The 27,248-nt window shown below is 43.9% G+C and overlaps 1 protein-coding gene across 1 annotated transcript in view; it reads left to right on the top strand.

The window, feature by feature from the left end:
- LOC110488229 (thrombospondin-3b) overlaps positions 1 to 27,005 on the top strand; it is a 44,804-nt gene extending 17,799 nt beyond the window's left edge. The window contains exons 5-23 of the mRNA XM_021560367.3: positions 1,741 to 1,767; positions 1,912 to 1,994; positions 4,936 to 4,987; positions 5,635 to 5,783; positions 6,045 to 6,185; positions 6,489 to 6,563; positions 6,722 to 6,874; positions 7,558 to 7,668; positions 7,773 to 7,880; positions 8,430 to 8,589; positions 8,993 to 9,111; positions 9,199 to 9,251; positions 9,482 to 9,675; positions 17,948 to 18,126; positions 18,217 to 18,265; positions 18,461 to 18,657; positions 18,883 to 19,055; positions 24,909 to 25,048; positions 25,149 to 27,005. Of these exons, the coding sequence (XP_021416042.3) occupies positions 1,741 to 1,767; positions 1,912 to 1,994; positions 4,936 to 4,987; positions 5,635 to 5,783; positions 6,045 to 6,185; positions 6,489 to 6,563; positions 6,722 to 6,874; positions 7,558 to 7,668; positions 7,773 to 7,880; positions 8,430 to 8,589; positions 8,993 to 9,111; positions 9,199 to 9,251; positions 9,482 to 9,675; positions 17,948 to 18,126; positions 18,217 to 18,265; positions 18,461 to 18,657; positions 18,883 to 19,055; positions 24,909 to 25,048; positions 25,149 to 25,204 (2,219 nt within the window). The 3' untranslated portion in view covers positions 25,205 to 27,005. The remainder of the gene's footprint in view (positions 1 to 1,740; positions 1,768 to 1,911; positions 1,995 to 4,935; positions 4,988 to 5,634; positions 5,784 to 6,044; positions 6,186 to 6,488; positions 6,564 to 6,721; positions 6,875 to 7,557; positions 7,669 to 7,772; positions 7,881 to 8,429; positions 8,590 to 8,992; positions 9,112 to 9,198; positions 9,252 to 9,481; positions 9,676 to 17,947; positions 18,127 to 18,216; positions 18,266 to 18,460; positions 18,658 to 18,882; positions 19,056 to 24,908; positions 25,049 to 25,148) is intronic.
- The last annotated feature ends 243 nt before the right edge of the window (positions 27,006 to 27,248 follow it).

The raw sequence follows: 27,248 nt of genomic DNA, 5'->3' as shown, positions 1-27,248 counted from the left end.
TGATACAGTGAATTATAAGTGAAATAATCTGTCTGTAAACAATTATTGGAAAAATTACTTGTCATGCACAAAGTAGATGTCATAACCGACTTGCCATAACTATAGTTTGTTAACAAGAAATTTGTGGAGTGGTTGAAAAACAAGTTTTAATGACTCCAACCTAAGTGTATGTAAACTTCCAACTTCAACTGTACAAGTACTAATCAGTGGGAATAGGGGACATGTGTGCTTAATGAAAGTTCAGAGGGATCCGTGACAGAGCCATGTGAGTGAGAGGTGCTTTGGAGCAAGCAGCACAACAGGGAGAAGGAATTATAATTTATTATATTCAGCCCAACAGCCACTGGCCACAAAAGGCATGGATATTTTGAGGGGAAATTACAGCCACACAAAGCGGATGCTACTGGGAAATTCAAGGCATTATCAAGGCATTTGTCAAATTGTGAATGAGAGACTGATGAAAAACATATTGAGCTCATGCCTTTCATTCAACTTGTTTTCAAATAATCATTAGAGTCGCGTCATGCAGCCTTAGAATGTATTCAAAATCAAAACATATAGACAAGCCTTTGTATCATAACTAAAGTTACATTAATAACTCTAAATTAAGCATGTAGGAGTACCTGTGTCTTGGTTAACCGCTCAACACAGAATAGCTGCATGTGCACACTCCCTCAAATCATTTAGAGAAAGACCCTTTCTAATTTATGCTAGAAAATACTAGAAAATAATGCCACGGAATTCTAAGCGAATCTCGTCTGCTTAATGAACTAGTGTAGCCCACAGCCATATGGCATAGCCAGATCAGGACCTAACATAAAGACAACTCAGAGTATGCTATTCTGTGCTTCTGAAATAGACATCTCCTTCATATCATGTTTCTTTAGACCTGTCTAAAATAAATAATGGATTTATTGTGAAGGTTTAGGCTATATTGCATGGGTTAATTATATTTTTTAACATGTAGATGTTCCAAAGGTCTGCATCAGTGGCTTGTAGGCTATGTGTGGAAGCCAGAAGATGCTAAATGTGTATGTTAATTAATGGTCAGTTACCGTGAGACCGGCAGTTATTTGCTTGACAATCACCAGCTGACGAAATTTGTGATCGCCACAACCCTAGGTGCAACTCAGTATTAGGAGGTTGTTCCTAATGTTTGGTAAACTCAGTGTATAACGTTATATTCACTTTAGTCATGGAAACTCAGACCTAGGAGTAACATCACTAGATCTGGGATTAATGACATTGTCTTGGAAACAAAAAAAAAAACATTTTGTGTCTGGGGGTTTATGCTACGGCAACTTGCGGATAAGACAGGGATGTAGGAAAGCCAGATGTCCCAACTCTGCCTTTTCCTCTGTGCCAAACTGACATTTATTATGTATAGACATGTAAGCCAGAATATTGGTACATTGTGGGAGGAAACCTGTCTGTCTATAGAGAGTGTTCACTTTGATATCTGCTGATATATATTTCCATCCACTTGTTCCTCCTACCCATACGTCACATTAGGTATTTGGTCAGCAGAAGCTAATCTCAGTAGTGTATTCTTATCACTTTAACCCCCTCTAGTGGTGAGCCCACGTAACTAACATATAATTGTCATGTTGGTTGTCCTTTTTCTGTCTCTGTTTACATGCACTAGTTCATGTCTGTGAAAGGCATTGTTATGAATAGTATATTAAAATGAGTAGTGTGTTGTGATTGAAATGATTAAAGTGGACTTTCTGGTCTCCATAGTTAGCGCCGATGTCAATGCCATTCTGGGTGAGTATCAATCAGAAACACTGGTTTATCAACCTCCCCCTACCCAAATGCTACCTAACAATTATAGTTACCGGTATAATGCTATAATTTACTTTAATGGTTTCCCTGTGCTTATGTTCTAATGCTTGGACATCACTGTGTCAGGTGACCACACCAAGGCTTTGATTGGCCAGCTGATCATTTTCAACCAGATTCTTGGCGAACTCCGAGAGGACATCAGGGAACAGGTAAGAGATGGAGAGAGAATGAGAGGGGGAAGAGGCCCAGGGGGAATGAAAGAGAGAGAGGGGAGAAGGCAGGGGGTGTGTGGGGAGGGGGTGACTGGATAAGAGGCACGGGGACTGAGGGTGAGAGGGGACTAAAAGAGAGAGATGAAAGAGAGAGGAAACAAGCAGAAAAGTGCAGGTTCATCAATTGTGTGCTCACATAAACAAGAACGTAACTGTTTGAGAGATGGCAGTGTTCTATAGCACAGGTTTTCAAGCTTTTCTTGCCCAGGGACGACCTCCCAGGAAAACCAAACAGGGACCCCCATTATATGTCATGTCTTATCATCAGGCAAGGAGCAGTTATCATATTTTAAAATGAATAGATTTGCTAGATAGTTTTTCATTATTTTGACCTCCACAGCCACATTATAGCCTATTATATTCGAGGATGTCTTTTCAAAGCCTATGTCAGATACTCCAGTGAGTGTAACTGGCTCCAATGAGTGTATTTTACACAATATTAGGTGTTGAGAAATAAAGTTGACATTAGAAAGAATATATTTTCCTATTTTCTACTGTGGGTAGACAATTCAAACTTAGTTCATTGTATTGTTACTAGCGATATTCATTAAATAAACCACTTTCCACTTTAAAAATGTGCTGACTCCCTGTACCTCCCCCAGTTGAATACCCTTGTTCTATAGAGCAACTACAGTATACTACTGTTCTATAGAGCAACTACAGTATACTACTATTCTATAGAGCAACTACAGTATACTACTGTTCTATAGAGCAACTACAGTATACTACTGTTCTATAGAGCAACTACAGTATACTACTGTTCTATAGAGCAACTACAGTATACTACTATTCTATAGAGCAACTACAGTATACTACTGTTCTATAGAGCAACTACAGTATACTACTGTTCTATAGAGCAACTACAGTATACTACTGTTCTATAGAGCAACTACAGTATACTACTGTTCTATAGAGCAACTACAGTATACTACTGTTCTATAGAGCAACTACAGTATACTACTATTCTATAGAGCAACTACAGTATACTACTGTTCTATAGAGCAACTACAGTATACTACTGTTCTATAGAGCAATTACAGTATACCCCTGTTCTATAGAGCAACTACAGTATGCCCCTGTTCTATAGAGCAACTACAGTATACTACTGTTCTATAGAGCAACTACGGTATACTACTGTTCTATAGAGCAACTACGGTATACTACTGTTCTATAGAGCAACTGCAGTATACTACTGTTCTATAGAGCAACTACAGTATACTACTGTTCGAATAGAGCAACTACGGTATACTACTGTTCTATGGAGCAACTACGGTATACTACTGTTCTATGGAGCAACTACGGTATACTACTGTTCTATAGAGCAACTACGGTATACTACTGTTCTATGGAGCAACTACGGTATACTACTGTTCTATAGAGCAACTACAGTATACTACTGTTCTATAGAGCAACTACAGTATACCCCTGTTCTATAGAGCAACTACAGTATACGACTGTTCTATAGAGCAACTATAGTATACTACTGTTCTATAGAGCAACTACAGTATACTACTGTTCTATAGAGCAACTACAGTATACCACTGTTCTATAGAGCAACTACAGTATACGACTGTTCTATAGAGCAACTACAGTATACTACTGTTCTATAGAGCAACTACAGTATACGACTGTTCTATAGAGCAACTACAGTATACTACTGTTCTATAGAGCAACTACAGTATACTACTGTTCTATAGAGCAACTACAGTATACTACTGTTCTATAGAGCAACTACAGTATACCCATGTTCTATAGAGCAACTACAGTATACCCCTGTTCTATAGAGCAACTACAGTATACTACTGTTCTATAGAGCAACTACAGTATAGCCCTGTTCTATAGAGCAACTACAGTATACCACTGTTCTATAGAGCAACTACAGTATACCCCTGTTCTATAGAGCAACTACAGTATACCCCTGTTCTATAGAGCAACTACAGTATACCCCTGTTCTATAGAGCAACTACAGTATACTACTGTTCTATAGAGCAACTACAGTATACCCCTGTTCTATAGAGCAACTACAGTATACTACTGTTCTATAGAGCAACTACAGTATACTACTGTTCTATAGAGCAACTACAGTATACCCCTGTTCTATAGAGCAACTACAGTATGCCCCTGTTCTATAGAGCAACTACAGTATACCCCTGTTCTATAGAGCAACTACAGTATACTACTGTTCTATAGAGCAACTACAGTATACCCCTGTTCTATAGAGCAACTACAGTATACCCATGTTCTATAGAGCAACTACAGTATACCCCTGTTCTATAGAGCAACTACAGTATACTACTGTTCTATAGAGCAACTACAGTATACCCCTGTTCTATAGAGCAACTACAGTATACCCCTGTTCTATAGAGCAACTACAGTATACCCCTGTTCTATAGAGCAACTACAGTATGCCCCTGTTCTATAGAGCAACTACAGTATACCCCTGTTCTATAGAGCAACTACAGTATACTACTGTTCTATAGAGCAACTACAGTATACCCATGTTCTATAGAGCAACTACAGTATACCCCTGTTCTATAGAGCAACTACAGTATACTACTGTTCTATAGAGCAACTACAGTATACTACTGTTCTATAGAGCAACTACAGTATACCCCTGTTCTATAGAGCAACTACAGTATGCCCCTGTTCTATAGAGCAACTACAGTATACCCCTGTTCTATAGAGCAACTACAGTATACTACTGTTCTATAGAGCAACTACAGTATACTACTGTTCTATAGAGCAACTACAGTATACCCCTGTTCTATAGAGCAACTACAGTATACTACTGTTCTATAGAGCAACTACAGTATACTACATTTAGAGTTGAATACATTAAACAGTTCTGGTGACTGCTGTATGTTTGTGGTCTTCACAGGTAAAGGAGATGTCTCTGATTAGGAACACTATCCTGGAGTGCCAAGTGTGTGGTGAGTGCATGAAGAGCAGTACCATACCATCAGGCTGCGCCTCCGTGTATAAAACAGAGGGGATTCATATAAAGAAAATATAAACAAGATGATATGAGAAGCACAGGAAATCAGAGCGAGAGAGAGATTGAAATATATGAAGTACTTTAGCTGTCTTTGATTGATCTTGCTTGGCGCAATGGAACCAATGGAAAAATTGCCCCTTTCAATTTAGCAAAAAAGAGTTCCCCGCCACTGTTTCGGTAAAAAGCTTAGGAAAGGGGCTGGAGAAATGTAGCCACTCTCAAATTCATAGAAAGAGCTATTGATGCAAGGACTGACCATCCATGATACAAAAAATGATAGTTGTGAGGCTATACAGTGTCTGTTTACATTTAATTTCTTTACAAACATTGGAGTAAAACAAGCTTATATTTTGGGCTCTGATGGGATGTGACAGTTGAACTGAGCTCATTAAGCATTTATAAGTTATATTCTTCAAGAATCAATGGATACATATAATTCATTTCTAAGTAGCAACTGCAGATTGCTTGTTTTAGTGCAAACCCTGCCCATATGGCACTCTGTGCAAGCTCGAAGGCATGCTAAAAGATTTAAAATCCTATTTTGAACCCAGCTCTGGTATGCTCTATATCTTTGTTAACCAGGCTTCCACGAGACCCACTCTCGCTGCGAGCCCAACCCCTGCTATAAGGGCTTGGCCTGTACAGAGACCAGGGAGTACCCAGGGTACCGTTGTGGTGCCTGCCCAGACGGCATGACGGGGAATGGCACCCACTGCCAGGACATTGACGAGGTATTCTAAGGGTCTTATTTATATTTCTTTAGCACCACAAGATGATAGCATGATATGCTCCCATCATTTCTTAAACATTCTTGGTTGAGTTTCCCAAAAGCTTTGCAGCTAAGGTGGAACAATATTTCCCCAGACGACCCAGCTGCAGAGTAACAATTAGAAAGTTGATGTTTGGCGACCAATCACTTTGAGGTGTGACAAGAACACAAATACACTGATATATGTATTGTTACTTTCTGTCTCTCTCTCTCCATGTCTAAGTGTGCTCTAGCCCGGCCCTGTTTCTCGCCCGAGGGTTGCGTAAACACGGCAAAGGGCTTCACCTGTGAACCATGTCCCGTCGGCTTCTCCGGACCCCTCCTTAGCGGGCTTGGGGTGGAGTTTGCCAAGAGCCACAAGCAGGTCTGACCAACATTAAACCCCCTGACACACACACACTTTGTTTTCGTGAAACGTCAGGACTTTTTGGAGTGTAAAAATGTTTGACCATTAAAAATCCTATTTTCCCTAACCCTACACACATACATTAACATTGTGCACACACACATACACAGCAGGCACACACCACCACCACTATTGACACCTCTTCTCACCCACTGTATACATAGATGTGCACTGTGTCAAAGTGATTGCCACTATGGCCATCATAATAGGTGGTCTGATATGTTTTGTCCTTAAATTGAGGTGTTCTGTCTTTCTATGTAGAAGTGCAGAGATGTGGATGAGTGTGCTGACCTCTACAAGGCCTGTGTGCCGAACTCTGTCTGCATCAACACAGAGGTCAGTAGTGGAAAGGGAGTCAGAGGTTGCGAGGTGAAATATTTGTATCACTTAAAAGAAATACATGATTCCCTTTCTGTGTCTTTCTCTCTGTCTCCCTCCTGTCTCCCCTTCTGTCTTACCCCAACTCCCTCCTCCATCTCGCCCTCCCACCAAAGGGCTCGTTCAGGTGTGGTCCATGTAAGGAGAGCTTTGTAGGCAACCAGACGGTGGGCTGTTTCCTGCGGAGGTCCTGCGCCACGCTGGGCTTCAACCCCTGTGACGTCAACGCCCACTGTGTCATAAAGGGTGCTGCCAGGGTCTCCTGCGAGGTAAGACACGCATAGCACATCTCAATAGGCTAAAGACGCTTTTAAAAGGAAGTTGTTAAAGGGATAGTTCACCCAAATTACAAAGTGACACATTGGTTTCCAGCAATTCATGCTTTGGTTAAGTTTCCCTGGCATTGTTTTCGCATGCTAATGTTTTAGCATTTGTGGCCCAAATCCCATTCATGTCATGGGACCGATATTATCATTTTTCATGCATCATGTCCAAATCCTCCAAATGTATCTAAAAATTGATTGTGAACCTCAACAACGTCCCTTATAGTTTATTTGAACATGATGTGCGAAAAATGCTAATATCGGTCCCGTGACTTGAATAGGATTTGTGCCAGAAACGCTAAAATATTGAATGTGGAAACTAAACTAAACCAACGCATGGATTTCTGTCATACCTTGTCCCTATACTGCTTACGGGGTAAGGAAACCAATATGTAATTTTGTCATTTGGGTGAACTATCCCTTCAATGTCTTTTTAGCACCAAGAAAAAGATAACAACCAAAATATGACACTTTCCCCAAAATGTGTTGCCATGGAAAAGACGTCTTTATTTGGTTGTAACAGAGACCAGTTGGTTGTAATCTGGTTATACAGTATGACATCATTAAGAAATCCTGTTCCAATTTTTTACCACTTGGTATATTCTCTCTGAATATCTCTTCCCTTACAGTGTAATGTGGGCTGGGCAGGTAATGGGCATACATGTGGCCCAGACACAGACATTGATGGCTACCCCGACCAACCTCTCCCCTGCATAGACAATGACTATCACTGCCGAGCCGTAAGCTTGTTACACACACACACACACACACACACACACACACACAAAACATTAACAAAATGTCTTACTTACCACAATCATCATGTGTTGTGTTCCCTATGCAGGACAACTGTGTGAACACGCCCAACTCTGGCCAGGAGGACGCAGACGGAGACGGTATAGGTGACCAGTGTGATGAGGATGCGGACGGAGACGGCATCAAGAACGTGGAGGTCAGTCTAGCCTTGTATCCAAGACAGTACATTATGAAGACAGGCTAAAACTGTTCCTCCAACAGAAATCCCCGATCACACTTGTAGGCGATGTCATGGTGACGTTGCCTAGCTAAGCACACGCGTAGAAACGTGTCATCAGGTCTAACGGTCGTCTCATGCCAAACTGTGCATGTGCACGCCGTCAAATCAAAGGTACTCCTTCAATATAAAGTTGTTTTTGACAGAAAATGTGTCAGTTAGCCAGTTTCATGAGGTTGAAGTAATAACATGTTCAACTACTTGAGACATTGGCTCGAAACAAGGTTGTGCCTTTACATTTTCAGAAAATGAACAAGTAAGGAATAATTTTTCACTTCTCTCTTTGACTCTTTAAACCATGGTCTGGTCTGTTTCGCAAGTGTTCCCGGAAATCTTGCGATGGTTGCGCCTCTGGGTTTAGAAATTCCATGTTTGTATTTTGTCAGTGTGGGATCATGTTCAGTAGGCAAAATGGAATCTTCCTGTTTCCACTTCACACCATTTAGTTTTTCCTCTTCGTTTTTCTAGGACAACTGCCGTCTGGTCCCCAACAAGGATCAACAGAACTCGGACACAGACTCGTATGGGGACACGTGTGACAACTGCCCCAACGTTTCCAACGGAAGCCAGAAGGACACAGATGGAAACGGGGCTGGGGATACCTGTGACAATGACATTGATGGGGATGGTAGGCTATGGATCGCTTAGGACAGGGCTATTCAATTACTGTCCCACAAGGACCAAAGTACTGCTGGGTTTTTTTCTCACCTGGTAGTTAATTGATTGGTTGATATTATTGATTATGTTCCTTGTCTGATTTAGTTCATGAATAGAGGGAGAGAATGGAAGTGTTTGTTTCGCAAGTGTTCCCGGAAGTGTTTTGGCCCTCCAGGTCCAGTATTCACAAATAATCTCAGAGTAGGAGTGCTGATATAGGATCACTTTTGCCTGTCAATCATAATAAATAAGAGTATATGAACAGGGAAGACTTAATCCTAGATCATCACCACTCTACTCTGAGACCCTTTGTGAATACCGTCCCAAAACCATAAATTAATCGCTCATCTTCCTCCTCCTTGTCCTCTCGCCAGGTATCCCAAACGTGCTGGACAACTGTCCCAAGGTGCCCAACCCTATGCAGACTGACCGTGACGGGGATCGAGTGGGGGACGCTTGTGACAGCTGCCCGGAAGTCAACGACCCCATGCAGGTCAGAGGTCAAGAATAACATTCTAGATAGTTGAAATAAAACTATAGTTTACTGAGGAAATCTTTGAAACCTATTTTCTCCGTTCAGTCTGATACAGACAACGACCTGGTGGGAGATGTGTGTGACACCAACCAGGACATGTGAGTGCTCTTACTAGTTTTCTGGTTTAGGGGACTTCAGCAAAACATAAAGAAGCTATTTTTGGAGCTGTTATCTGGTTATATAACCATATGACAACCAGGCTGAACAAGGTAACGCTGTCTTTTTCTTGTCACTAACAAGATGTGTAAAAAACATAATTTTACAATACAATGTCCATGATCTCAGGTTGTATACTTGAGCCTTCTCCTAATGTCCCAATCTTGTCCAGGGATGGGGACGGCCACCAGGATTCAAGGGACAACTGTCCAGACGTCCCTAACAGCTCCCAGCTGGACTCAGACAATGACGGCATCGGCAACGAATGCGACGATGACGACGACAACGATGGCATTCCAGATGCGAGACCTCCCGGGCCGGATAACTGTCGTCTCATCCCTAACCCCAGCCAGACAGACACTAATGGTATGGGAGGAGTTCCAGGGAAAGAGATTCTTTGAAGTGCAGAGTTTTGACCCTTTGACACGTATGAACACGTGTGTGATCATTCTACAGTGGTCCCTGCAGCGTACGCTCAAACCGGTGTGATTAGAACACTCATTTAGAAGGTTACAGTTATGAGTGACGCAACAGTCAGTGTTTGAGCTGGCCACATTGGTCGTAGTGTTAACTGAGGAAAGAGTGACCTAACACAAGCAGTGATATTTAGCTAACTCTCGGATGACAGAAACCATAATATGAATAAGGCTAATAGCATTTACTATTTACAATTCATCACATCGCTGGTGACCTCACCAGTGATCTAAATAATTGAGTAAAACCCTTTCTAAAAATCTAATAAAAGTCATCCGTGGTCTAACAGACGTTTACGTGAGTGCATAGTATGAGGTCAGCAAACATGGCGCCACACATACAGTTGAAGTCGGAAGTTTACATACACTAAGGTTGGAGTTATTAAAACTCGTTTTTCAACCACTCCACAAATTTCTTGTTAACAACCTATAGTTTTGGCAAGTCGGTTAGGACATCTACTTTGTGCATGGCACAAGTAATTTTTCCAACAATTGTTTACAGACAGATTATTTAACTTATAATTCACTGTATCACAATTCCAGTGGGTCAGAAGTTTACATTCACTAAGTTGACTGTGCCTTTAAACAGCTTGGAAAATTCCAGAAAATGATTTCATGGCTTTAGAAGCTTCTGATGGGCTAATTGACATAATTTGAGTCAATTGGAGGTGTACCTGTGGATGTATTTCAAAGCCTACCTTCAAACTCAGTGCCTCTTTGCTTGACATCATGGGAAAATCAAAATAAATCAGCCAAGACCTCAGAAAGACAATTGTAGACCTCCACAAGTCCGGTTCATCCTTGGGAGCAATTTCCAAACGCCTGAAGGTACCACGTTCATCTGTACAAACAATAGTACGCAAGTATAAACACCATGGGACCACGCAGCCGTCATACCGCTCAGGAAGGAGACGCGTTCTGTCTTCTAGAGATGAACGTACTTCGGTGCGAAAAGTGCAAATCAATCCCAGAACAGCAGCAAAGGACCTTGTGAAGATGCTGGAGGAAACAGGTACAAAAGTATCATGATCCACAGTAAAATGAGTCCTATATCGACATAATTTGAAAGGCCGCTCAGCAAGGAAGAAGCCACTGCTCCAAAACCGCCATAAAAAAGCCAGACTACAGTTTGCAACTCCCTTTGGGGACAAAGATCATACTTTTTGGAGAAATGTCCTCTGGTCTGATGAAACAAAAATAGAACTGTTTGGCCATAATGACCATTGTTATGTTTGGAGGAAAAAGGGGGAGGCTTGCTAGCCGAAGAACACCATCCCAACCGTGAAGCACGGGGGTGGCAGTATCATGTTGTGAGGGTGCTTTGCTGCAGGGACTGGTGCACTTCACAAAATAGATGGCATCATGAGGAAAGAAAATTATGTAGATATATTGAAGCAACATCTCAAGACATCAGTCAGGAAGTTAAAGCTTGGTCGCAAATGGGTCTTCCAAATGGACTATGACCCCAAGCATACTTACAAAGTTTTGGCAAAATGGCTTAAGGACAACAAAGTCAAGGTATTGGAGTGGCCACCACAAAGCCCTGACCTCAATCCCATAGACAATTTGTGGGCAGAACTGAAAAAGCGTGTGCGCGCAAGTAGACCTACAAACCTGACTCAGTTACACCAGCTCTGTCAGGAGGAATGGGCCAAAATTCACCCAACTTATTGTGGGGAGCTTGTGGAAGGCTACCCAAAAAGTTTGACCCAAGTTAAACAATTTAAAGGCAATGCTACCAAATACTAACTGAGTGTATGCAAACTTCTGACCCACTGGGAATGTGATGAAAGAAATAAAAGCTGAAATAAATTATTCTCTCTACTATTATTCTGACATGTCACATTCTTAAAATAAAGTGGTGATCCTAACTGATGAAGACAGGGAATTTTTACTAGGATTAAATGTCAGGAATTGTGAAAAACGTATTTGGCTAAGGTGTATGTAAACTTCCGACTTCAACAGTAGCTGGCAAATAGCTTAGCATTAGCTCATCATAATAATTACATCCTTCAAAAAATTATTTTACACACTTCATATGTGTCCATTATAATCTATGCAAGAATCGGAATGCATGATTTGTCACCAGTACTTGAAAACGTGAATAAAACAGTTAATACATTATGCTCCGTACATACGGTGTTCTACATTAGAAACGACAATACGATATACAGAAACTATAATGATAGCGTAACAAGGCATTTACTTTGATAGGAATGTACACATGTCAAAGTTATAATTAGTAGTGAAGGAAGCTAGAAAATGTGCCAGGGAGGAAAAAGTTTGTGCTTGGGCTTTCATTGAAGAGAGAAGTATGTCCTGCTCAGTAAAGCCTCAAACGTAAATTGTCCGCAACAGTGAAATGGACTACTTATATGTGAATTGACTAGTTGAAACATAACCTATAGATAATTAGCAGGCAGCGTGGCTTGGTTTGAATCACATTTTGCAACAGTGAGTAAGTATATTCTGACATCGCGTGCATAAAGAGACTCACACTGGGGGCGACTGTTCGAGATAGTTGAAACTCACACTGGGGCGACTGTTCGAGATAGTTGAAACTCACACTGGGGTGACTGTTCGAGATAGTTGAAACTCACACTGGTGTGACTGTTCGAGATAGTTGAAACTCACACTGGGGTGACTGTTCGAGATAGTTGAAACTCACACTGGGGTGACTGTTCGAGATAGTTGAAACTCACACTGGGGTGACTGTTCGAGATAGTTGAAACTCACACTGGGGCGACTGTTCGAGATAGTTGAAACTCACACTGGGGTGACTGTTCGAGATAGTTGAAACTCACACTGGGGCGACTGTTCGAGATAGTTGAAACTCACACGTGAGAAGGTGACCAGGATTTAAAGGCCCAATCTGTAACTTTTCAGACACACACAGAGGGGGAGCACATTTTACTGGAAATTAAAGTTAGAGTAGAATTTCGTATTCTGTTTTAAATGGTTTGGCATTTTATTGGACTGCTGGCAAACTACCACAGGCCACCTATGTTTGTCCTAACCTATTGTCATGTATTGTCATGTTGTGTCTCTGTCCTTTCCTTTCACCCTGTCTCCCTCTGCTGGTCGTATTAGGTTACCTTTTCTCCCCCGCTTTCCCCCAGCTGTTCCTTGTCTCCTCCTAACTACCCATTCACCCCGTTTCCCACCTGTTCCCTTTTTCCCTCTGATTAAGTCCCCTATATCTCTCTCTGTTTTTGTTCCTGTCCTTGTCGGATTCTTGTTTGTTGTGTTTCATGCCTGAGCCAGACTATCGTCATGTTTGCTGTAACCTTGTCCTGTCCTGTCGGAATCTGCCGGTCTATCTGAGCCTACCTATGTTTGGTTATTAAAGAAGCTCTGTTTAAGTTAGTTCGCTTTTGGGTCCTCATTCACTCACCGTAACAGAAGAATCCGACCAAGAATGGACCCAGCGACTTCGGATCCTCTCCACTCAGCCGTCGAGATCCAGGGAGCGATGCTAGGCAGACACGAGCAGGAATTGTCTGCTGCTCGACATGCCGTTGAGACCCTGGCCACCCAAGTCTCCAACCTCACAGAACAGGTTCACCATCTCCGCCTCGATCCACCGGCCACTTCCAGGGCTTTCGAATCTCCGGAGCCCAGAATCAATAACCCGCCGTGTTACTCTGGGGAGCCCACTGAATGCCGCTCGTTCCTCACCCAGTGTGATATTGTGTTTTCTCTCCAGCCCAACACTTACGCCAGGAGCACTGCTCGTGTCGCCTACGTCATATCTCTCCTTACTGGACGGGCTCGTGAGTGGGGCACGGCAATCTGGGAGGCAAGGGCTGAGTGTACTAACCAGTATCAGGACTTTAAGGAGGAGATGATACGGGTTTTTGATCGATCTGTTTTTGGGGAGGAGGCTTCCAGGGCCCTGTCTTCCCTATGTCAAGGCAATCGATCCATAACAGACTACTCTATTGAGTTTCGCACTCTTGCTGCCTCCAGTGGCTGGAACGAGCCGGCTTTGCTCGCTCGTCTTCTGGAGGGTCTCCGCGCAGAGGTAAAGGATGAGATTCTCTCCCGGGAGGTTCCTTCCAGCGTGGATTCCTTGATTGAACTCGCTATTCGCATTGAGCGACGGGTTGATCTTCGTCACCGAGCTCGTGGAAAGGAGCTCGCGTTCTCCGTTGCCCCCCTCTCCGCATCACTACCATCTTCCTCTGCCGGCTCGGGAGCTGAGCCTATGCAGCTGGGAGGTATCCGCATCTCGACTAAGGAGAGGGAACGGAGAATCACCAACCGCCTCTGTCTCTATTGCGGTTCTGCTGGTCATTTTGTCACTTCATGTCCAGTAAAAGCCAGAGCTCATCAGTAAGCGGAGGGCTACTGGTGAGCGCTACTACTCCTGTCTCTCCTTCAAGATCCTGCACTACCTTGTCGGTCCATCTACGCTGGACCGGTTCGTCAGCTTCCTGCAGTGCCTTAATAGACTCTGGGGCGGAGGGCTGTTTTATGGACGAGACCTGGGCTCGGGAACATGACATTCCTCTCAGACAGTTAAGGGAGTCCACGGCCTTGTTCGCCCTGGATGGTAGTCCTCTCCCCAGGATTCAGCGTGAGACGCTACCTTTAACCCTCACTGTTTCTGGTAATCATAGCGAAACCATTTCTTTTTTGATTTTTCGTTCACCTTTTACACCTGTTGTTTTGGGCCATCCCTGGCTAGTTTGTCATAATCCTTCCATTAATTGGTCTAGTAATTCTATCCTCTCCTGGAACGTCTCTTGTCATGTGAAATGTTTAATGTCTGCTATCCCTCCTGTTTCCTCTGTCTCTTCTTCACAGGAGGAGCCTGGTGATTTGACAGGGGTGCCGGAGGAATATCACGATCTGCGCACGGTGTTCAGTCGGTCCAGGGCCACCTCTCTTCCTCCACACTGGTCATATGATTGTAGTATTGATCTCCTTCCGGGAACCACTCCCCCCCGGGGTAGACTATACTCTCTGTCGGCTCCCGAACGTAAGGCTCTCGAGGATTATTTGTCTGTAGCTCTTGACGCCGGTACCATAGTCCCCTCCTCCTCTCCCGCCGGAGCGGGGGTTTTTTTTGTCAAGAAGAAGGACGGGTCTCTGCGCCCCTGCATAGATTATCGAGGGCTGAATGACATAACAGTTAAGAATCGTTATCCGCTTCCTCTTATGTCTTCAGCCTTCGAGATCCTGCAGGGAGCCAGGTTTTTCACTAAGTTGGACCTTCGTAACGCTTACCATCTCGTGCGCATCAGGGAGGGGGACAAGTGGAAGACGGCGTTTAACACTCCGTTAGGGCACTTTGAATACCGGGTTCTTCCTTTCGGCCTCGCTAACGCTCCAGCTGTCTTTCAGGCACTAGTCAATGATGTCCTGAGAGACATGCTGAACATCTTCGTTTTCGTTTACCTTGACGATATCCTGATTTTTTCACCGTCACTCCAGATTCATCTTCAGCACGTTCGACGTGTCCTCCAGCGCCTTTTAGAGAATTGTCTTTTTGTGAAGGCTGAGAAGTGCACTTTTCATGCCTCCTCCGTCACATTTCTCGGTTCTGTTATTTCCGCTGAAGGCATTAAGATGGATCCCGCTAAGGTCCAAGCTGTCATTGATTGGCCCGCCCCTAAGTCACGCGTCGAGCTGCAGCGCTTTCTCGGCTTCGCGAACTTCTATCGTCGTTTCATCCGTAATTTCGGTCAGGTGGCAGCTCCTCTCACTGCCCTTACTTCTGTCAAGACGTGCTTTAAGTGGTCCGTTTCCGCCCAGGGAGCTTTTGATCTCCTCAAGAATCGTTTTACATCCGCTCCTATCCTTGTTACACCTGACGTCTCTAGACAGTTCGTTGTCGAGGTTGACGCGTCAGAGGTGGGCGTGGGAGCCATTCTTTCTCAGCGCTCCCTCTCTGACGACAAGGTCCACCCATGCGCGTATTTTTCTCATCGCCTGTCCCCGTCGGAACGTAACTATGATGTGGGAAACCGCGAACTGCTCGCCATCCGGTTAGCCCTAGGCGAATGGCGACAGTGGTTGGAGGGGGCGACCGTTCCTTTTGTCGTTTGGACTGACCATAGGAACCTTGAGTACATCCGTTCTGCCAAACGACTTAATGCGCGTCAGGCGCGTTGGGCGCTGTTTTTCGCTCGTTTCGAGTTCGTGATTTCTTATCGTCCGGGCTCTAAGAACACCAAGCCTGATGCTTTATCTCGTCTCTTCAGTTCTTCAGTAGCCTCCACTGACCCCGAGGGGATTCTCCCTGAGGGGCGTGTTGTCGGGTTGACTGTCTGGGAATTGAGAGGCAGGTAAAGCAAGCGCTCACTCACACTCCGTCGCCGCGCGCTTGTCCTAGGAACCTTCTTTTCGTTCCCGTTCCTACTCGTCTGGCCGTTCTTCAGTGGGCTCACTCTGCCAAGTTAGCCGGCCACCCTGGCGTTCGGGGTACACTTGCTTCCATTCGCCAGCGTTTTTGGTGGCCCACCCGGGAGCATTACACGCGTCGTTTCGTGGCTGCTTGTTCGGTCTGCGCGCAGACTAAGTCCGGTAACTCCCCTCCTGCCGGCCGTCTCAGGCCGCTGCCCATTCCCTCTCGACCGTGGTCTCACATCGCCTTAGATTTTGTCACCGGACTGCCTTCGTCAGCGGGGAAGACTGTTATTCTTACGGTTGTCGATAGGTTCTCTAAGGCGGCTCATTTCATTCCCCTTGCTAAGCTTCCTTCTGCTAAAGAGACGGCACAAATCATCATCGAGAATGTTTTCAGAATTCATGGCCTTCCGTCAGACGTCGTTTCGGACAGAGGTCCGCAATTCACGTCTCAATTTTGGAGGGAGTTTTGCCGTTTGATTGGGGCTTCCGTCAGTCTCTCTTCCGGCTTTCACCCCCAGTCTAACGGTCAAGCAGAACGGGCCAATCAGACTATTGGTCGCATCTTACGCAGTCTTTCTTTTCGCAACCCTGCGTCTTGGTCAGAACAGCTCCCCTGGGCAGAATACGCCCACAACTCGCTTCCTTCGTCTGCGACCGGGCTATCTCCTTTTCAGAGTAGCCTCGGGTACCAGCCTCCGCTGTTCTCATCTCAGTTCGCCGAGTCCAGCGTTCCCTCTGCTCAGGCTTTTGTCCAACGTTGCGAGCGCACCTGGAAGAGGGTCAGGTCTGCACTTTGCCGTTATAGGACGCAGACTGTGAGGGCTGCTAATAAGCGTAGAACTAAGAGTCCTAGATATTGTCGCGGTCAGAGAGTTTGGCTCTCCACTCAGAACCTTCCCCTTAAGACGGCTTCTCGCAAGTTGACCCCGCGGTTCATTGGTCCGTTCCGTATTTCTCGGGTCATTAATCCTGTCGCAGTTCGACTTCTTCTTCCGCGATACCTTTGTCGCGTCCACCCGGTCTTCCATATCTCCTGTATTAAGCCCGTTCTTCGCGCCCCCGCTCGTCTCCCCCCCCCCCCCCCCCCCATCCTTGTCGAGGGCGCACCCATCTACAGGGTCCGCAGGATTTTGGACATGCGTCCTCGGGGCCGTGGTCACCAGTACCTCGTTGATTGGGAGGGGTACGGTCCTGAGGAGAGGAGTTGGGTTCCCTCTCGGGACGTGCTGGACCGTGCGCTGATCGAGGATTTCCTCCGTTGCCGCCAGGTTTCCTCCTCGAGTGCGCCAGGAGGCGCTCGGTGAGTGGGGGGGTACTGTCATGTATTGTCATGTTGTGTCTCTGTCCTTTCCTTTCACCCTGTCTCCCTCTGCTGGTCGTATTAGGTTACCTTTTCTCCCCCGCTTTCCCCCAGCTGTTCCTTGTCTCCTCCTAACTACCCATTCACCCCGTTTCCCACCTGTTCCCTTTTTCCCTCTGATTAAGTCCCCTATATCTCTCTCTGTTTTTGTTCCTGTCCTTGTCGGATTCTTGTTTGTTGTGTTTCATGCCTGAGCCAGACTATCGTCATGTTTGCTGTAACCTTGTCCTGTCCTGTCGGAATCTGCCGGTCTATCTGAGCCTACCTATGTTTGGTTATTAAAGAAGCTCTGTTTAAGTTAGTTCGCTTTTGGGTCCTCATTCACTCACCGTAACACCTATACTGTATGTCATACTACAGTAACCTATTTCCGCTATACTCCCCACCCCATCTGTTTTCTCAGAGTGGTGTATGTTTGTGTATTTTTGTGTCCCCCTTATCCAATCAGGAAATGGCGTTGGTGACATGTGCGAGAATGACTTTGACAACGACTCCGTGATAGACTTGATTGACGTGTGTCCAGAGAGCGCTGAAGTCACAATGACCGACTTCAGAAACTATCAGACGGTCATCCTGGACCCGGAGGGCGATGCCCAAATCGAACCCAAGTGGATTGTGCTCAATCGGGTGACCATTTGGAATATTCCCATGTAGAAAACAAACATTATATTGTATGTACTTCAATTAATTTAGTATTGTTCTGAAATTAATTTTTAGGGTATGGAAATTGTTCAAACCATGAACAGTGACCCTGGTTTGGCCATAGGTAAGTCTGTAAACCTCCTTCTGCCACTCTGTGGTGTATCTTTCTGTCTGTCTTTCTCTGACCCCACCCCTCTTTATCCCACTTTCTCTCCTTTTTACGTGAAAATGTCTCAAAAAAAGAGCATGAAAGTCAAGTATCTCACTCTCTCTCTCTCTCTCTCTCTCTCTCTCTCTCCCTCAACCCGATCCCCACCAGGCTACACAGCCTTTAACGGGGTAGACTTTGAAGGGACATTCCACATCAACACGGCCACAGACGATGACTACGTGGGCTTCATCTTCGGTTACCAGGACTCGTCCAGCTTCTACGTGGTCATGTGGAAACAGACGGAGCAGACCTACTGGCAGTCGCTGCCTTTTAGGGCCATGGCCCAGCCAGGCCTGCAACTAAAGGTGGGGCACACAGTAAACTGCACCAGTTGACTTTAAAGGGACATTACACTAAAACATCAGAAGTTTGTCAGATGTTTTTAGACCTTCAAAATAGTCTTGTGTCAATAGGAGTCCACATCCCACGTCATCCAGTTGGGTAGTTCCAGCTACATGCCTCAACTCCAAATGTAATAGATATTAGATTACCCCAGCCACACACTTGACTTTACTCGCTTCTCTCTACAGGCAGTGAAGTCACGTACGGGTCCAGGCGAGTACCTCCGGAACGCCCTGTGGCACACGGGCGACACCCCAGGCGAGGTCACGCTGCTGTGGAAGGACCCCCGGAATGTGGGCTGGAGGGACAAGACATCGTACCGCTGGCACCTCAGCCACCGCCCGCAGATGGGCTACATCAAGTGAGCAAAAAGTCAAAGGGCATTACAGCCACAAATGCTCTACTCCTAGTTGTATTCTTCTGCCAATGTATTATTTGTATTTAACCTTTATTTTAACAGGGAAAACATTTTTAGATCTAGAGACCTATAAATATACACATTTTACACAACCCAAAAAGTATATATACTGAACAAAAACATAAATGCAACATGCAACCATTTCAAAGAAGTCAGTCAATTGAAATAAATTCATTAGGCCCTAATCTATGGATTTCACATGACTGGGCAGGGGTGCAGCCAGGCCTACCACTGGGGAGCCAGGCCCAGTCCATCAGAATGAGTTTTCCCCCACAAAAGGGCTTTATTACAGACAGAAATACTCCCCCCCCCCCCCTTCCCCCCAGCAGACCTCGTCTGAGAGAGAGCTCTCAGACGATCCCACAGTTGAAGAAGCCGGATGTGGAGGTCCTGGGCTGGCGTGGTTACGCGAGGTCTGCTGTTGTGAGGCTGGTTGGACGTACTGCCAAATTCTCTAAAATGACATTGGAGGCAGCTTATGGTATAGAAATTAACTATCTATTCTGTCAACAGCTCTGGTGGACATTCCTGCAGTCAGCATGACAATTGCACGCTCCCTTAAAACTTGAAACATCGGTGACATCGGTGGCATTGTGTTGTATGACAAAACTGCACATTTTAAGTGGCATTTTATTGTCTCCAGCACAAGGTGCACCTGGGTAATGATCATGCTGTTTAATCAGCTTATTGATATGCCACACATGTCAGATGGATTATCTTGGCAAAGGAGAAATGCTCACTAACTGGGATGTAAAAAAATGTTTGCACAAAATTTGAGAAAAATATGTTTTTTGTGTCGCATGGAACATTTCTGGGATATTTTATTTCAGCTCATGAAACACGGGACCAACATTTTACATGTTGCGTTTATATTTTTGTTCAGTGTATATATATATATATATATATATATATATATATATATACACATACACACACACACACAGTGGGGCAAAAAAGTATTTAATCAGCCACCAATTGTGCAAGTTCTCCCACTTCAAAAGATGAGAGAGGCCTGTAATTTTCATCATAGGTGTACACTTCAACTATGACAGACAAAATGAGAAAAAAAATTCCAGAAAATCACATTGTAGGATTTTTTATTAATTTATTTGCAAATTATGGTGGAAAATAAGTATTTGGTCACCTACAAACAAGCAAGATTTCTGGCTCTCACAGACCTGTAACTTCTTCTTTAAGAGGCTCCTCTGTCCTCCACTCGTTACCTGTATTAATGGCACCTGTTTGAACTTGTTATCAGTATAAAAGACACCTGTCCACAACCTCAAACGGTCACACTCCAAACTCCACTATGGCCAAGACCAAAGAGCTGTCAAAGGACACCAGAAACAAAATTGTAGACCTGTACCAGGCTGGGAAGACTGAATCTGCAATAGGTAAGCAGCTTGGTTTGAAGAAATCAACTGTGGGAGCAATTATTAGGAAATGGAAGACATACAAGACCACTGATAATCTCCCTCGATCTGGGGCTCCACGCAAGATCTTACACCGCGGGGTCAAAATGATCACAAGAACGGTGAGCAAAAATCCCAGAACCACACGGGGGAACCTAGTGAATGACCTGCAGAGAGCTGGGACCAAAGTAACAAAGCCTACCATCAGCAAGGGCATTGAAGATGAAACGTGGTTGGGCCTTTCAGTATGACAACGATCCCAAACACACCACCCGGGCAACGAAGGAGTGGCTTCGTAAGAAGCATTTCAAGGTCCTGGAGTGGCCTAGCCAGTCTCCAGATCTCAACCCCATAGAAAATCTTTGGAGGGAGTTGAAAGTCCGTGTTGCCCAGCAACAGCCCCAAAACATCACTGCTCTAGAGGAGATCTGCATGGAGGAATGGGCCAAAATACCAGCAACAGTGTGTGAAAACCTTGTGAAGACTTACAGAAAACGTTTGCCCTCTGTCATTGCCAACAAAGGGTATATAGCAAGGTATTGAGAGAAACTTTTGTTATTGACCAAATACTTATTTTCCACCATAATTTGCAAATAAATTCATAAAAAATCCTACAATGTGATTTTCTGGATTTTATTCCCTCATTTTGTCTGTCATAGTTGAAGTGTACCTATGATGAAAGGCTTCTCTCATCTTTTTAAGTGGGAGAACTTGCACAATTGGTGGCTGACTAAATACTTTTTTGCCCCACTGTATATATTTCCCAGGTCCTCCACCAAGCTAATGTGTGTGTGTATTGTTAGTAAAACTCACGGAAGATTAGTAAAGCTGTGTGAACATAATTGCAAAAGGGTTTTCTAATGACTAATTAGCCTTTTAAAATTATCAACTTGGATTAGCTAACACAACGTGCCATTGGAACAGAGGAATGATGGTTGCTGATAATGGGCCTCTGTACGCCTATGTAGATAATCCATTCAAAATCAGCCGTTTCCAGCTACAATAGTCATTGACAATATTGACAATGTCTGCACTGTATTTAAGATCAATTTGATGTTATTTTAATGGACAACAAATGTGCTTTTCTTTAAAAAACAAGGACATTTCTAAGTGACCCCAAACTTTTGAACGATAGTCTATATATGAATACAGTGCCTTCGGAAACTATTCAGACCCCTTGACTTTTTCCACATTTTGTTGCGTTACAGCCTTTAAAACAGGTTTTTAGACATTTTTGCAAATTTATTACAAATAAAATCACACCTTAATTACATAAGTATTCAGACCCTTTGCTATGAGACTCGAAATTAAGCTCAGGTGCATCCTGTTTCCATTGATCATCCTTGAGATGTTTCTACAACTTGATTGGAGTCCACCTCTGGTAAATTCAATTGATTGGACATGATTTTAGAGCTCCAAGACAGGATTTTGTTGAGGCACAGATCTAGGGGAAGGTATAAGAAAAATTCTGCAACATTGAAGGTCCCCAAGAACACAGTGCCCTCCATCATTCTTAAATGGAAGAAGTTTGGAACCAACAAGACTCTTAGAGCTGGCCGCCCGGCCAAACTGAGCAATCGGGGAAGAAGGGCCTTGGTCAAAGAGGTGACCAAGAACCCGATGGTCACTCTGACAGAGTTCCTCTGTGGAGATGGGAGAACCTCCCAGAAGGACAACCATCTCTGCAGCACACCATCACTCAGGACTTTATGGTAGAGTAGCCAGACGGAAGCCACTCCTCAGTAAAAGGCACATGACAGCTTGCTTGGAGTTTGCCAATAGCACCTAAAGACTCTCAGACCATGAGAAACAAGATTCTCTGGTCTGATGAAACCAAGATTGAACTTTTTGGCCTGAATGCCAAGCGTCACATCTGGAGGAAACCTGGCACCATCCCTACGGTGAAGCATGGTGGTGGCAGCATCATGCTGCAGGGATGTTTTTAAGCAGCAGGAATGGGAGACTAGTCAGGAACGAGGCAAAGATGAACAGAGCAAAGTACAGAGAGATCCTTGATGAAAACCTGCCCCAGAATGTTCAGAACCTCAAACTGGGGCGAAGGTTCACTTTCCAATAGGACAATGACCCTAAGCACACAGCCAAGACAATGCGGGAGTGGCTTCGGGAAAAGTCTCTGAATGTCCTTAAGTGGCCCAGCCAGAGCCCAGACTTGAACCAAATCAAACATCTCTGGAGAGACCTGAAAATATCTGTGCAGCAAAGCTCCCCATCCAACCTGACGGAGCTTGAGAGAATCTGCAGAGAGAAATGTGAGAAACTCCCCAAATACAGGTTTGCCAAGATTGTAGCGTCATACCCATAAGACTTGAGGATGTACTCGTTGCCAAAGGTGCTTCAACAAAGTACTGTGTGAAGGGTCTGAATACGTATGTAAATGTGATATTTCAGTCTTTTTTTTATACATTTGCAAAAATGTCTAAACCTGTTTTTTCACGTTTGATGCGGGAGAAAAAAAAAACAATTTCATCCATTTTGGAATAATGCTATAACGTAACAAAATGTGGAAAAGTCAAGGGGTCTGAATACTTTCTGAATGGACTGTATACAGTCATGGCCAAAAGTTTTGAGAATGTCACAGATATTAATATTCACAAAGTCTGTTGCCTCAGTTTGTATGATGGCAATTTGCATATACTCCAGAATGTTATGAAGAGTGATCAGATAAATGGCAAAGTCCCTCTTTGCCATGCAAATGAACCTAATCCCCCAAAAACATGTCCACTGCATTTCAGCCCTGTCACAAAAGGACCAGCTGACATCATGTCAGTGATTCTCTCGTTAACACAGGTGTGGGTGTTGACGAGGACAGGGCTGGAGATCACTTTGTCATGCTGATTGAGTTCAAATAAAAGACTGGAAGCTTCAAAGGGAGGGTGGTGCTTGGAATCATTGTTCTTCCTCTGTCAACCATGGTTACCTGCAAGGAAACACATGCCGTCATCATTGCTTTGAACAAAAAGGGCTTCACAGGCAAGGATATTTGTGCCAGTAAAATTTCACCTAAATCAACCGGATCATCAAGAAATTCAAGGAGAGCAGTTCAATTGTTGTGAAGAAAGCTTCAGGGCGCCCAAGAAAGTCCAGCAAGCGCCAGGACCCTCTCCTAAAGTTGATTCAGTTGCGGGACCGGGGCACCACCAGGTACAGAGTTTGCTCAGGAATGGCAGTTGGCAGGCGTGAGTGCACCTGCACGCAAATTGAGGTGAAGACTTTTGGAGGATGGCCTGGTGTAAAGAAGGGCAGCAAAGAAGCCACTTCTCTCCAGGAAAAACATCAGGGACAGATTGATATTCTGCAAGAGGTACAGGGATTGGACTGCTGAGGACTGGGGTAAAGTCATTTTCTCTGATGAATCCCCTTTCCGATTGTTTGGGGCATCCGGAAAAAGCTTGTCCAGAGAAGACAAGGTGAGCGCTACGATCAGTCCTGTGTCATGTCAACAGTAAAGCATCCTGAGACCATTCATGGGTGGGGTTGCTTCTCAGCCAAGGCTCACTCACAATTTTGCCTAAGAACACAGCCATGAATAAAGAATGGTACCAACACATCCTCCGAGAGCAACTTCTCCCAACCGTCCAGGAACAGTTTGGTGACGAACAATGCCTTTTCCAGCATGATGGAGCACCTTGCCATAAGGCAAAAGTGATAACTAAGTGGCTTGGAGAACAAAACATTGATATTTTGGGTTCATGGCCAGGAAACTCCCCAGACCTTAATCCCATTGAGAACTTGTGGTCAATCCTCAAGAGGCGGATGGACAAACAAAAACCCATAAATTCTTGCAAACTCCAAGCATTGATTATGGGCTGCAAGAATGGGCTGCCATCAGTCAGGATGTGGCCCAGAAGTTAATTGACAGCATGCCAGGGCGGATTGCAGAGGTCTTGAAAAACAAGAGTCAACACTGCAAATATTGACTCTTTGCATCAACTTCATGTAATTGTCAATAAAAGCCTTCGGCGCTTATGAAATGCTTGTAATTATACTTCAGTATTCCATAGTAACATCTGACAAAAATAGCTAAAGACACCGAAGCAGCAAACTTTGTGGAAATTAATATTTGTGTCATTCTCAAAACTTTTGGCCACGACTGTACATACATATACATGCAGTAGCTCGGTGGAGGCCCTAGGAACATCAAGTTAACCAATCATGTGAAAAAGTTAGGCAACTCAGATATCTGTAATTCATCAGCAAATTTAGAGAAGATGGAAGGTTATTAAGTAGGGCCTTCCTCACTGTTTCCTTGAGCTGTTTACTGTATAGAGATAGATCTATAGCTCTTTATGGCTATACAGTATCTATATATAATTCAGATGATAGAGCGATCTGTACAGCTTTTCATTGTGTATATCTATGCCAGAGTGAGGCTGTATGAAGGCATGACATTGGTGGCAGACTCGGGCGTGCTGGTGGACACCTCAATGAGGGGCGGGAGGCTGGGCGTCTTCTGCTTCTCCCAGGAGCAAATCATCTGGTCCAACCTGGGCTATCGCTGCAACGGTATGTCAACCTTCTTGAATTGGAATTTAACCTCTTGAATTAATTCAATTGAAATTGTTATGGCTTCCTGGTTATAACCTGTCTTTCTTTTTCCCATCAGATACTGTACCAGAGGACTATGAGTTCTACCGCAAGCAGATCCACATCAGGGTGTGACTTTAAGCCTAGCACAGCATCTGTGCAGCTACATTACATCACCTGTGCCTTCGCTGTATCCTGTGTGTCTGTGTGTGCGCATATACATGCATACTTTTGTGTTTTTAAGGTACATTTACTTTACAGTGGTACTCTTTCTGTCTTTAACTCCACAGCAACCTTACACCTGACTACAGGTTGGCCAAGTCAAGAGTTAAAGATTGATTGACAAAATAATAGTTTTTATTATTATTATATAAAATGACAAAATAATAGCTTTTATTATTATTATATAAAATGAAGAATGAAAGCTATACTGAACAAAAATGTTAACGCAAAATGCTATTTGAAAGATTTTACTTAGTTACAGTTCATAGAAGGAAATCAGTCAATTTAAAAATATAAATTAGGCCCTAATTTATGGATTTCACATTACTGGGCAATGAGCACAGCCATGGGTGGGCCTGGCCCAGCCAATCAGAATTAGTTTTTCCCAACAAACAGGACAGAAATACTTTTCATCTCCTCAGACGATCCTGCAGGTGAAGAAGCCGGATGTGGACGTCTTGGGCTGGCATGGTTACACGTGGTCTGCGGTTGTGAGGCCGGTTGGACGTACTGCCAAATTCTCTAAAATTATGTTGGAGACGGTTTATAGTAGAGAAATTAACATTACATTCTCTGGGTAAACTCTGTTGAACATTTCTGCAGTCAGCATGACAATTGCACACTCCCTCAAAACTTAAGACATCTGTGGCATTGTATTGTATGACAAAACAGAACATTTTAGAGTGGCCTTTTCATTGTCCCCAGAACAAGGTGCACCTGTGTAATGAGCATGCTGTTTAATCAGCTTCTTAATATGCCACACCTATCAAGTGGATTAATTATATTGACAAAGGAGAAATGCTCACTAAAAGGGATGTAAACAAATGTGTGCACAATTTGAGAGAAATAAGCTTTTTGTGCATATGGAACATTTCTGGGATCTTTCTCATGAAACATGGGACCAACACTATACATTTACATTTTTGTTCAGTATACTTTTAAGAAATCAAGATTGTGAAATCCCAAGGTACAGGACGACACTGAGTGTACAAAACATTAGGAACACCTTCCTAATATTGAATCAGAAGAGCCTCAAGTCGTCAGGGCATGGACTCTACAAAGTATCGAAAGGCATGTGGCCCATGTTGACTCCAGTGCGTCCCACAGTTGTGTCAAGTTGGCTGGATGCCCTTTGGGTGGTGGACCTTTCTTGATACACACAGGAAACTGTTGAACGCGGAAAAACCCAGCAGCGTTGCATTTCTTGAATTGTTTGTCATGCCCACTCACCCTTTGAAGCGCTCTAATGTTCCTAATGTTTTGTACACTCAGTGTATGTGTAGAATGGAAAATTAAATGCATAGTTTTTTTTTAGTAGTGAATATATGTTGGAAAAATGTAAAAGCCTAATCTTAGACTTAAACTGAGCATCATGAAGGTTTCAGACTCACACTTGTCATATTACACACCACTGAATCCACTGTTAAATTGTACAATATTTCTCATGATGAAGGGTTTAACACAAGGCTGAGTTTATAATGAATTCTATACTTGTTCTTTCTATGAGGATCATCGAAAACAAAGGTGTGTGTGTGTGTGTTATTTTTGCCCAATAAGGAAATAATGCTATGCATAGCTATTACAGATATGGAAGTAATTAAAGAGAAGTACTGTATATCTCACTGACTTTTGTGAAGAATGAGATGAGACAGACCTATGTGGAAGCCTGCGAGAAACACATTTCACAGTAATAAACATCCAAATCTCCATCCACCATCTTTTTTACTGAGTCTGTTTGTATGTAACCCATAATATTAGATCTCACCAACCCAACATATACATAAGATGAATTGGCTACATTTACACAATTCTGAGCCTTTTTTCGGACTAATTGGTATTTTGAGTGAATAAGCAAGCTGAGTTCGGGTCCTCGGAAACAAGACACGCTGCATCTTAACACACTGCTCGCTTAACCCAGAAGTCAGCCTTACCAATGTGTCGGAGAAAACAGGTCATG

Source organism: Oncorhynchus mykiss, chromosome 30 (genome assembly GCF_057628025.1).
Source record: "Oncorhynchus mykiss isolate SJ-2025 chromosome 30, ASM5762802v1, whole genome shotgun sequence".
Lineage (NCBI taxonomy): Eukaryota > Metazoa > Chordata > Actinopteri > Salmoniformes > Salmonidae > Oncorhynchus > Oncorhynchus mykiss.
Note: the sequence above shows the minus strand (reverse complement) of the source record. Positions and strands in the feature narration are given on the sequence as shown.